The sequence below is a fragment of the Equus caballus genome, chromosome 18 (assembly GCF_041296265.1).
Source record: "Equus caballus isolate H_3958 breed thoroughbred chromosome 18, TB-T2T, whole genome shotgun sequence".
NCBI lineage: Eukaryota > Metazoa > Chordata > Mammalia > Perissodactyla > Equidae > Equus > Equus caballus.
The window spans coordinates 20,379,795-20,392,907 of record NC_091701.1 but is presented as its reverse complement, the minus strand read 5'-3'; the positions used below and the strand labels follow the sequence as shown (position 1 = coordinate 20,392,907).

The 13,113-nt window shown below is 44.3% G+C and overlaps 1 protein-coding gene across 1 annotated transcript in view; it reads left to right on the top strand.

Annotated features, from left to right (window-relative positions):
- LCT (lactase) overlaps positions 1–13,113 on the top strand; it is a 46,763-nt gene that overhangs the window by 17,116 nt on the left and 16,534 nt on the right. The window contains exons 4-7 of the mRNA XM_014732446.3: positions 139–241; positions 775–853; positions 4,715–5,438; positions 10,632–11,277. Of these exons, the coding sequence (XP_014587932.2) occupies positions 139–241; positions 775–853; positions 4,715–5,438; positions 10,632–11,277 (1,552 nt within the window). The remainder of the gene's footprint in view (positions 1–138; positions 242–774; positions 854–4,714; positions 5,439–10,631; positions 11,278–13,113) is intronic.

The window sequence follows — 13,113 nt, the reverse complement described above, 5'->3', positions numbered from 1 at the left end:
TATTAACTGAGATGGCTAGAGGTCATTTCCAAAACCAGATTGAGTGTTCGTAGTTTCTTATCTTGAAAATCCCTCCCAGTCATCAAAAGACTTATTCTAGGCAGCTTTGGTTCACTTGCTGGCCTTTATCTTTTTCAGACTATTGAGCCAAAAGTGAAAGTTTTCATCTTCAGCCTGAAACTCCAGGACTGCCCCTCCACCAGGAAGAACCCAGCCGGGCTGCTCTTCAGCCTTTTCGAAGGTAAGTGGACCATTGCTGGAGAGGTTTTGAGTGACACTGGGTGCACTGGCTTGGGGGATAACAGTCTTGAAAGTCTGGGGTTCCAATGGGAGGAAGGACCAGAGGAGGGCTAGTCTGAGAGCCAATCCCAGGTGGGTTTAGTGTCCCTTGCATTCCTACTATTGATCTCTTATATCCCATTGACCTGAGAAAGAAGAGAGGTTCTGTACAGGAATGCCAAGGATGCCTTGGTCTTATGGAAATAAAGACCATCAGGCCTCAGATGTCATGTGTAAGCATGGGAACTGCTCTGTGCCTGTCCTGTCCCTTTTCATTGCCCCTCCCTCCAAGATCTTCATCTCCCCCAAGACAGCCATCTCTGCTTACCCTTGTTCATTTCCCCATTACCTCAGCTTGCACGTCACCTTGGTGGCACCTGACCAAAACCTTCAGTTCTAGGGCCCACAGCTCATGGACCATTTCCTTGGTGTTTCTTAATTCAAATCCTTGAGAGTGGACTTCAGGTAGAGTTAATTAAACTTCTTCTCTTGCAGCCATAAATAAAGACCAAGTGCTCACCATTGGCTTTGATGTTAATACTTTCCTGAGCTGTTCATCAAGTTCCAAGGAAAGGTAATGTTGGCTTTCCTGTTGCACTCTCAATAACTGAGATTTACAGAATACTCTGCTGTTCTTCCACGTTTGTAACCTCACAAGACTGTTGTCGTCTGCATCTCGGGCCAGTGAGCTTATTGTGGCCATCCTGCAGATGAGAGATGAAGGCTCAGAGGGGACAGCAGGGAGAACCTGTCTCCCACGAGTCTTCCTCTGGGCCCCACACAGTCTGCATTCTCACCGGTCATTCAGCCACTTTGCAGTTCGCCCAAGTGCACACAACTAGCAGAGCAGGGATTTGAACCCCTGCCTTCTAGTTTAAGATCTTGTTGGAGGCAGCATGAGCTTGTGGAAGAGCAGGCTGGGTTAAAGATAGATCTGGCCACATGAAGCTGGGTGATCTGAGTAAGAGGTGAGTTCTCTGCATCCATTTCCTCGTGCCAAATGTGAAACATCTTCCCCATGAGAAGACAGCCACGTCTCGTGTCCTAAAAAAGAAAAGCCAGCTGTTGCAGTGGGACAGAAGCCTAACTCTGTGGTGTTCTCAGGAGAGAGATTTTAATCTGTGGTGAGATTGGAAATAATTTCTTACCAAATGACTAAAGTACCAAAATTTGTAAATGACATACTTAAAAAAAAATAGAGCAGATTTGAGGTTACCTCCATAATTACATCACTCTCACGCACTCACAGTCCAATGGGCTTCTCGAGCGAGCGAGGAAAGGATGGTGTGGAAACCAGCACTGGGAGAGCCCCAGAACCCTCAGCACTCCATGAGAGTGTGTTATGCGTGTGAGCTTCACGCAGCATGCATTAAAGTGGAACAAAGGCTGGAGGCAGCCATTTGGCTTCCTACAGCTTCAGCTGGAGCTCTCGTTGTCGTTCACCACAGACATTTCTAGCACAGCTCTGTCCATGGCCAGAAACTTGGGTCGCCACCACCTTTTTGTACTTTTCCTCTCCCAACAATTGGCTCTCTTGAGCTGTATCTTCTCTTCGTCTATACCCTGCTCCCAACTCACTTCAAATCAGCAGTTCAGATCAACAGACCCTGAGCAGTGGCTACATAGCAGGCTCTGTGCTGGGAGTATGAACAGCACAATGAGCAAACAGGTCAGAACTGCTGCCTGGCCACACTTGGAGTCAGCCGACGAGTCTGGGCTATGTCTTCTCAGAAAATAAAACCGCAGGTCATAATAACAGGGGTACCCTGAAAGCTCAATAATTATGAAACCATGAGATGACATGTGACACCAGCTCCAAGGTTCTTAACACCTTGACCTCCTGGTACTTTGCCTGAAGCAAAGGTCCAAGCTTGGCTAATGTTAAGCTGACAGCCGGGGGTCCTCACTCAGGTGGATGGTGATGGAGAGCCTGCTGGGGGCAGGGGCGGGTGGAGGGGAATTCCCAGAGGACCAACATCATTTTCTTGCCTGAGAATTTTAGACCTCCAAGGTGAGAGAGAGAGGCCCACAAATGACTCTAACACTGGACTGTGGTAGGAGACACAGCACTCTTCCCAGAGGAGGGTGAAAAGAGCATTATCTGGGATGCTCTGAGGTGGCTTAGAGTGGGGAGGCAGGGCGCAGCTGAAGGACGGGTGCCTGGAAGGGCTGGGCATGGAGAATGAGGCTTCACATGCTAAATCTCTTCCCAGGCTAGGCAAACCCAGGACTCCTGGCTCCAAGGCCTGTACAGCAAGTCCTTTTTTTTTTTTTTTGAGGAAGATAAGCCCTGAGCTAACGTCTGCTACCAATCCTCCTCTTTTTGCTGAGGAAGATTGGCCCTGAGCTAACATCCGTGCCCATCTTCCCCTACTTTATATGTGGGACGCCTGACACAGCATGGCTTGATAAGTGGTGCCTAGGTCCATGCCCAGGATCTGAACCAGTGAACCCCGGGCCACCAAAGCAGAACGCACAAACCTAACCACTGCACCACCAGACCGGCCCCCAAGTCCTAGTTTATCCAGGGCAGTTTATTTTTTTCTTCAAGACCTCATTTCCTCTAAGTCAGGAGGACAGTCAGGGTCGGAAGGGTTGGGTCAGAGCAGCTGAGGCTGTGCACCGAGTGGGTGTCACCCGTGTCTCTGCTTGTGCTCCAGGGTTGTGTATGTGTTTTGGATAATCCACAACTATGGGTCATTAGTACCCCTCTCCACTATTCTAGCAAATGTGCATGAGTTGATGTTTTATAAAACAGGAGATGCTTAGGTTTGGAAGGCCCAGGCTTCATTCCATGGGAGGGAGGTCCCTCTGCAGTGTCCCTGTCACTTCTACCAGTTCTGTACTCTGGACCAACCCAATAGAAGCATCGTCCCCTCTCCACGTGGTGGCCTCAGACTGGGGGATGCTCCTGTACTGCAGCCCCTTTCCCCATGTGTGTTCTTTCCTCCACTCCAAACACACCCACTGTGCCAACCCTTCCTCAAGGTTGCCCTCTGCTGGTGTAACTGCCACGCACTATGGTGCCAGCTTTCAAGCCTGCAGTTGACAAGACTCCTAGATTGAGAAGTCAATTTAGGTTGACTAGGAAATCAGTTAATCTATGGTGAGATTGGAAATAATTTCTTACCAAATGACTAAAGTACCAAAACTTGTAAATGACATACTTAAAAAAAAATAGAGCAGATTTGAGGTTACCTCCATAATTACATCACTGCAAAAGAAACCAAGCTCACTCACAACTGGAATATACAACTATGTACTGGAGGGTTTGGGGGAGAAGAAGAAGGAAAAAAAAAAAGAAAGAAACCAACCTAGAATATTACAATACATTCTCAAGTGAGGAGTCATGGGACGGAAAATGTAAATGACAAATATTTTAGAAGTCAAGATAGGGCCTTACCTGTGTGGTGGTGTTTCCTGGTTTTCTGGATCCATGTAAGCAGATTGGGCCAAAAAAAAAATCAAAAGAAAAAAAGGGAAGAAGGGGCTATATTAAAAGGAAGGATCTGGGAAGTTAAACTAAATGCTCATACATTAGGTAATATTGTATACTGTACTATTAAAGTGTCTTACTACATATTAAAAAAGTACTTTTTTGCAACGAATGTTTTCAAAAAGAAGGAAGGAAAGAAAAAACGAGCAAGCAGGAGAGAAATGGACTAGAATAAAATAGAAAATATCAGATTGTATTACATATAAGGATTGCATTACATATAAGGAGTGCATTTTTATGTTATGTTTAATTTCAGATATACACACACACATAAATGTCCACATAGCTACACACATACCTAGTGATATAGTGGTTACAAGCACTCTGTGATCCTCCACTTGCAAGCTATGTGATCAAGGAGAAGTTCTCTCTAAAAAACACCCAACAAGATATGAGCTCATTTACATGAATAAAGTCTGGAGGTGGACAGTCTAGAGTGGGTATAATCATCAAGAATCCAAGCTCCTCATATTGTTGCTTTGTCATCCTTAAGAAGGCTTCTACCTCATGGTCCAGGATGGATGCTTGAGTTCCTGCCATTAGGTCCACAATCCAGGCAGCATGAAGCAAAAAGGAAGTTGTACCTGGGGTTGATATTTAGCTGTCAGTAGAGTTGGACCAGTAGTTCAATTATTGAAATACTTCTGTACCAGCTGGTAAATAGCTGCTAGCCCCCTGATGCCCAGAAGTTACTTATTTCTCTAAGTCTCAGTTTCAGTGTTTTCACTCATGCAGGAGCAATAATAACTCACCTAAGAAGGGGTAATAGTAATAATTTTCCCATCAACCAGTCACTTCCTGCCCATGACTTTGTGGCTGTGGCTTTTGACTCAGTGTTTCTGGAATCTTTACTGATTAAACCCGTTGTCACCGTTCATCAGTCTGGGGCATTTGTAGCTCAGAGTCAATACTTACCATGTCACATCAATCCCACTGCAGGTCTTGTTCTCTGACTGATGGCCTGACCCTTCAGACGGCCCGTGAGCGGGACCTCGAGACAGCAGGAGACTCCTCAGCCCCCAGCTCGGCCTATCAGAGAGTCTGGAGGACGTTTGCTAACCAGTCCCGGGCAGAAAGGGATGCTTTCCTGCAGGACGTCTTCCCTGAGGGCTTCCTCTGGGGCGTCTCCACGGGGGCCTTTAATGTGGAAGGGGGTTGGGCTGAGGATGGAAGGGGGGCAAGCATCTGGGACCGACTCGGGCGCCAGAACGCTGCCAAGGGCCAAGCAACGCCGGAGGTGGCCAGTGACAGTTACCACAAGGTGGCCTCGGATGTCGCCCTGCTGCGTGGCCTCCGGGCTCAGGTCTATAAGTTCTCCATCTCCTGGTCTCGCATCTTCCCTACTGGACAGGGACGCAGCCCCAGCCTGCGGGGTGTCGCCTACTACAACAAGCTGATTGACAGCCTCCTGGACTCACACATCGAGCCCATGGCCACCCTGTTCCACTGGGATCTGCCTCAGGCGCTGCAGGATCTCGGTGGATGGCAGAATGAGAGTGTGGTGGACGCCTTTCTGGACTACGCAGCCTTCTGCTTCTCCACTTTTGGGGACCGTGTGAAGCTGTGGGTGACCTTCCACGAGCCGTGGGTGATGAGCTACGCAGGCTACGGCACTGGCCAACATGCGCCGGGCATCTCCGACCCAGGGGTGGCCTCTTTTAAGGTACTTCCCATCCTTGCAGCTCTTACTCATTAGAGGAGAAAGGCCATTTGCCTGGAAGAAACTTATTTTATCTTCCCATCAGCATGTCTTTGCTTTGTGTCCTTTAAAGGAAATCAAAGAGAGGGAAGGAACCATAAATTGTTAATCACCTTATTTTGTCCAGGCACTGCGCTGGCACTTTAAAAATAGTTATTACATCCTCAGAACAGCGCTGACGGATGAGGGAATTGGGGCTCAGGGAGGAGAAACAACTCAGTCACAATGACCTTGCGAGTGGGTTAGCACTTTGAAGCCAGCACTTGAGGCCAAGTCTACTTGACTCCAAAGCAAGTTTTCCATGTCAGCCAGCACTCTTTTTTTTTTTTTATTGTTGGTTTTTTTTTTTATTGATTTATTGATAGGTTACAATCTTGTGAAATTTCAATTGTACATTAATGTTTGTCAGTCATGTTGTAGATGCACCACTTCACCCTTTGTGCCCACTCCCACCCCACCTTTCCCCTGGTATCCACTAAACTGTTCTTGGTCCATAGTTTTAAATTCCTCATATGAGTGGAGTCATACACAGATTATCTTTCTCTCGCTGGCTTATTTCACTTAACATAATTCTCTCAAGGTCCATCCATGTTATTGCAAATGGAATGATTTTGTTCTGTTTTGCAGCTGAGTAGTATTCCATTGTATATATGTACCACATCTTCTTTATCCATTCGTCTGTTGATGGGCACTTAGGTTGCTTCCACGTCTTGGCTATTGTAAACAGTGCTGCAATAAACATTGGGGTGCACAGGACTTTTGGGATTGCTGACTTCAGGCTCTTTGGATAAATACCCAGTAGTGGGATGGCTGGATCATATGGTAGTTCTATTTTTAGTTTTTTGAGGAATCTCCATACTGTTTTCCATAGTGGCTGCACCAGTTTGCATTCCCACCAGCAGTGTATGAGGGTTCCTTTTTCTCCGCAACCTCTCCAACATTTGTTGCTATTAGTTTTAGATATTTTTGTCATTCTAACGGGTGTAAGGTGATATCTTAGTGTAGTTTTGATTTGCATTTCCCTGATGATCAGCGATGATGAGCATCTTTTCATGTGCCTATTGGCCATCAGTATATCTTCTTTGGAGAAATGTCTGTTCATGTCTCCAGCCCATTTTTTGATTGGGTTGTTTGATGTTTTGTGGTTGAGTTGTGAGAGTTCTTTATATATTAAGGATATTAAGCCTTTGTCAGATATATGACTTGCAAATATTTTTTCCCAGTTAGTGGGTTGTTTTTTTGTTTCAATCCTGTTTACATTTGCCTTGAAGAAGCTCTTTAATCTGATGAAGTCCCATTTGTTTATTCTTTCTATTGTTTCCCTTCTCTGAGAAGGCATGGTGTCCGAAAAGATCCTTTTAATACTGATGTCAAAGAGTGTACTGCCTACGTTTTCTTCCAGAAGCCTTATGGTTTCAGGTCTCACCTTTAGGTCTTTAATCCATTTTGAGTTTATTTTGGCGAATGGTGAAAAAAAATGGTCAATTTTCATTCTTTTACATGTGGCTTTCCAGTTTTCCCAGCACCATTTGTTGAAAAGACTTTCTTTTCTCCATTGTATGCCCTCAGCTCCTTTGTCAAAGATAAGCTGTCCATAGATGTGTGGTTTTATTTCTGGGCTTTCAATTTTGTTCCATTGATCTGTGCACCTGTTTTTGTACCAGTACCATGCTGTTTTGATTACTGTAGCTTTGTAGTGTGTTTTGAAGTCAGGGATTGTGATGCCTCCCGTTTTGTTCTTTTTTTCTCAGGATTGCTTTAGCAATTCGGGGTCTTTTGTTGCCCCATATGAATTTTAGGATTCTTTGTTCTAATTCTGTAAAGAATGTCATTGGGATTCTGATTGGGATGGCGTTGAATCTGTAGATTGCTTTAGGTAGAATGGACATTTTAACTATGTTTATTCTTCCAATCCATGTACATGGAATGTCTTTCCATCTCCTTATGTCGTCATCCAATTCTCTCAGAAAGACCTTGTAATTTTCATTATATAGGTCCTTCACTTCCTTAGTTAAATTTACCCCAAGGTATTTTATTCTTTTTGTTGCGATTGTGAATGGTATTGTATTCTTGAGTTCTTTTTCTGTTGGTTCATTACTGGAGTATAGAAATGCTACTGATTTATGCAGATTGATTTTATACCCTGCAACTTTGCTGTAGTTGTTGATTACTTCTAACAGTTTTCCAATGGATTCTTTGGGGTTTTCTATAGATAAGATCATGTCGTCTGCAAACAGCGAGAGTTTCACTTCTTCCTTCCCTATTTGGATTCCTTTTATTCCTTTTTCTTGCCTGATTGCTCTGGCTAGGACCTCCAGTACTATGTTAAATAAGAGTGGTGATAGAGGGCATCCTTGTCTTGTTCCTGTTCTCAGGGGCATGGGGTTCAGTTTTTGCCCATTGAGTATGATGTTGGCTATGGGTTTGTCATATATGGCCTTTATTATGTTGAGGTAGTTTCCTTCTATGCCCATTTTGTTCAGAGTTTTTATCATAAATGGCTGTTGGATCTTGTCAAATGCCTTCTCTGCATCTATTGAGATGATCATGTGGTTTTTATTCCTCAGTTTGTTGATGTGGTGTATCACGTTGATTGATTTGTGGATGTTGAACCATCCCTGTGTCCCTGGTATGAATCCCACCTGATCCTGATGTATGATTCTTTTGATGAATTGCTGAATTCTGGTTGCCAAAATTTTGTTTAGAATTTTTGCATCTATGTTCATCAGTGATATTGGCCTGTAGTTCTCTTTTTTCGTGGTGTCCTTGTCAGGTTTTGGTATCAGCGTGATGTTGTCAGCCAGCACTCTTACTTACAGACAGAAAACCCAACCCAAACTGACTTAGGCAAGGAGGGGATTTATGAGCTCAGGAAACTGAAAGTCTTGGTTTTAGCTGATCAGGGTGGACCTCGATCAGAATGCAAATGTTGTCACCAGGACCCAATTTTTCTTCTTTCTCTTGCTCCCCTCATTGGCTTTATTCTTGGGCTACTGGGTAGCTAGATGACAGCAGCCCTGTCCTCATATTTCAAGACCAGCAGGAAAGAAAACTTGCCTCTGTGCTGGCATTCCTAGCAAAAGTGTCCCTGTGTCTCATGGTCTCTCTGTGTGGGTGGCATGCCCATCCTTGAACCAATCACTGGATCTAGGATAGGGGACTGTAGTGCACCGACTGGTTTGGGTCCAGGTCCCCACTCTACCCCTCAACACGCTGGCTGAGAGGTGGGGAGGTGGGGCGGGAGAAAGGGCTTGGCTTTCCAGAGGGCAATCAGGAAATCATTTCAACGAGAAGAGGATGTATGTACTAGAGACAAAATTTTAAATGGCTTAATGTGGCTTCTTTGCATCATTTCCCTTTTTCTTCAAAATTTCCCAGAAAACCCACCAGCTTTCTTTGGCAACATTCTTTAGGATAGACATGTCAGTATGGCTTTCCCTGCCATACTCTGGGTTCTGTTCTGAAATAGGAGTATTTACTGTGCCCCATGCTGGATGTTAAGGAGGATGCACGCCCATGCCCCCAAGATGTGAAAGTGTTTTAGGGGAGATGATACTAACACACATAAGAAACTTAGAGAGTAATTCAAAGAATCCACAATTAGAATGAGCTGGAATAGTGTGCATAAATGACTCATTGAAATCCCCAAAGTAGATGACTTTATTTTTTAGAGCAGTTTTAGGTTCACAAAAAATTGAATGGAAGGTACAGAGATTTCCCATATACCTCCTACCCCCACACACGCACAGCTTCGCCCATTATCAACATCCCCCACCAGCGTGGTACATTTGTTACAATAGATGAACCTACACTGACACATCATTATCACCCTAGTGCCCATTATTACTTGACATGTCATTAACACTTCTCCATGTCACTACACAGTCACAGTGATTCTTTCTGATGCTTGTCTAATATTCCATTGAGCACCTGCCTGGCACTGCCTAGTTTAGAAGGGAAGCATTCCTGCCTTTTGGAAAGGAGCACAGTTTGCCAGTGGAGTTTGGGACCCAGTTAAGGACTAATATTTGGGACATGAGAAGCAGCCACGAGTTTCACTTCCTAGGGCATAATTTGATATGAAATTCTTCAAAAGTAAGTATCATTATCTTCAGATGATAAAAAGGAAAGGGAGCTAAGGTATAGCAAACTCCCTCCTGCACCCCAAGTTTCTGGTCAGTGCTTACGTACACTATGTCATTTACTCCTCCTGGATGGATCCATAATAATCCGGTTCTTGTACATGAGGAAGCCAAAGTTGAGAAAGAAGGTCGTTTGAATTTACTGAGCAAGTTAGTGAGAGTCAAGATTTAAATCTAGGCTTGTTATACTTGACACACCCTGCTTTTGCCCCTGCTTTCCCACAGTGCTCCACCAAGGAAAGCTGTTGACTTTTGTAAGACCCTGAGTTAAGTCTGCAAAGAGATTCCTGGTTGTGGTCTTTCTCCCTAGATATCATTAAGTAGAAAGGAAAACAGGCTAGAAAGAATTGTCCCCTCCTTTGTGTGTTAGCTAAAATGCCCCGTCTTCCCCAATTAGTTGTTAATTAATTAGTCAATAAGTACTTAGTGAGGACCGAGGCAGAATAGCATTGTGGGTGACAGTACAGGCCTGGAGTCTGACTGCCTGTGTTCTACACTTCTCTGGATCTTCTTTTCCTCATCTGTGTAGGGGTAATAATAATTGTACTTGCCACATAAAGTTGTTGTGAGGACTACATGAGAGAATTCATTAATAATTGTTGTTGTTAACGTGGTTGTTGATGCTGTTGCTATTGACCTGTTGACAGTAGTGTTGACTTGTTGACATTGTTGTCCACATTGGTGATATTGCTGGCACTGATGTTGTGGTTGTTGATGTCAACATTGTCCCTGTTGTTGATTTGTTGATATTGTTGGCATCAGTCTTAACTTCTTGTTGATGTTGTTGACTTCTTGATGTTTTTGTTGACCTTGTTAATTTGTTGATGATGTTGTTGACATTAGTCTTGATGTTATTGATGTTGACATTTTCAGTGTTGTTGTTCCTGACATTATTGGCGTTGGCATCAACTTGTTGACATTGTTGTTGTTGACTTGTGATTGGCTTGTTGGTGCTGTTGTTGACATTGCTGTTGTTGTTACTAAGCACTGTATTTCCTTCCTTCTTCATCATCAGGTGGCTCACATGGTCCTCAAGGCTCATGCCAGAGCTTGGCACCACTACAATAACCACCATCGCCCACAGCAGCAGGGACGCGTGGGCATCGTGCTGAACTCAGATTGGGCAGAACCCCTGTCTCCAGAGAGGCCCGAGGACCTGAGAGCCTCTGAGCGCTTCTTGCAGTTCATGCTGGGCTGGTTTGCACACCCTATCTTTGTGGATGGAGACTATCCAGCTGCCCTGAGGGCTCAGATTCAACAGATAAACAAACAGTGCCCCAGTCCTGTGGCCCAGCTCCCTGAGTTCACTGAGGCAGAGAAGCAGCTCCTGAAAGGCTCTGCTGATTTTCTAGGTCTGTCGCATTACACTTCCCGCCTCATCAGCAAGGCCCAACAAGATACCTGCATCCCCAGCTACGATACCATCGGAGGCTTCTCACAACACATGGACCCTGCGTGGCCTCAGACCTCATCTCCTTGGATTCGTGTGGTGCCCTGGGGTATTAGGAGGCTATTGCTCTTTGTATCCTTGGAATACACAAGAGGAAAAGTTCCGATCTACCTGGCTGGGAATGGCATGCCCATAGGGGAAAGTGAAGATCTCTTTGATGATTCCTTCAGAGTAAACTACTTCAATCAATATATCAGTGAGGTGCTCAAGGGTAAGAACAGTGGATATACTGGTGATTGGTAGGTGGGTGGTACTTCTCCAAGTCTTCAGAGTTTTGTTTAATAGGACAGAGACAGTCACCCAAGGAAACAAAGCCAAAAAGTAGTATTAGTAGCAATAGCATGAGTCTTTCACATCAGCCTCCTAACTCTCTCCCCTAAAAGCCTCAAGTCTTTACTCCTATGTTCTTATTCCCTAGAATGCCTCCCTTCTACATTTTGCCCACCATGAATCCTATCCATTGATAAAGCCTCATCATCTTTTAATGCATTTATTCAACAAATATTTGAGCTCCTGTTATATGCCACACATTGTACAAGACAGTAGGGATACAATATTGAACAAACATCTTTTCCCATCGGGGGCTCATAGTCTACAGAGGGACACAGACAGAAAATTGCAATATAGGATGGTAATGGCGTTACAGGATGGCATGAGGACGCTTAAGATGAGATTCCAACTTATTAAATCTTCTCTCATTGCTCCAGCCACGTTGATCTTCATCTCCTTTAACTAGCTATAAAATCTGCATTCCATGTCATTCACTTTGATCCACTTGACCCATATCTACAGTCTTATTCTTACCTACCGTATTTATGTCTTATTATTCCAAGTAAAAAGGAGTAGCAAAGTTTCATCCCATATGTCAGTCCTAATTAATTGATAGTGGCTAGTTGTCCACCTAGAGGACTATGTTGAGAAGATTCCAAGGCCCTATCTAGATTCAGAGAGAGAGTTGATTAGCGATACCTGCCCTGGCCACTAGAGTAAAGAATGGAGACACACCACTGTTTGTGCGGTTAGACACCCTCTCTTCTACTTTGCTTGTACTATTCACAGCATCAAGGTTACAATTCTGCAATCTTCATAATCTTGGAAGCCCTTTAAGACATTATCTCAAGTGATCCTTGAAACAGCCTCGCACAGTAAACAGGGGCAGATATTATCCTCATAAGATGACTGTGAAAACTGATGCTCTGAGAGATTAAATGAAGGGCCCAAACAGCCAGTGAGTGGAAACATAGGCCTTTCTATTTCTGGCTCAGCTCTTCACTCCACCCTCTAACCTATGAGGCTTTTGTTCATCTTTACTTTCCCCAGATCCTAGCATAGCCTGGGACAAAGTAGATGCTTACTAAATTATTTATAGAATGAATGAGCAACTTTACCTACCTCTTCTACAATCAATGTTTGTTGATAGGCTGTGTAATCTGATAAAAATAGGCCTTAATACTTTGCTGGCTCCCTGTAGGAGCCTGCAGCCATTGCCTTACTTTGGCTTTGGTCCTTGGTTGACTCAATAGACTGTTTCTTATTCTCTCACAGTTCTGGAGGCCAAAAGTCCGAAATCGAGATGTCAGTAGGGCCTCTCTCCCTCCAAAGGCTCCAGGGGAGAATCTTTCCTTGCCTCTTCCAGCTTCTGGTGGTGCCAGGCATTCGTTGGTTTCTGGCTGCATCACTCAATCTCTGCCTCTATCTTCATGTGGCCCTCTCATCTGAGTCTCTTATAAGGATGCTGATCATTGGAGTTAGGGCCCACCCAGTTACTCCAGGATGATCTCGTCTTGAACTCCTTAGCTTAATTACATCTGCAAAGAAGAAACTTTTTCCAAATAAGGTTACATTCACTGGTGGGGGCCATGGTTAGGACTTGGACATATCTTTTGGGGGACACCATTCAACCTACTGCACCAAGGAGTACCTTTGTTTAGGCTTTCTTTGTCTTTTTTTTAACATGGAATGTGTGACCATTTTACGTCAATATTGCTAAATGTAAACAAGGAAAAACAAAAGCACATTTTTAAAGAGTAAATGATTTTATGTGTTC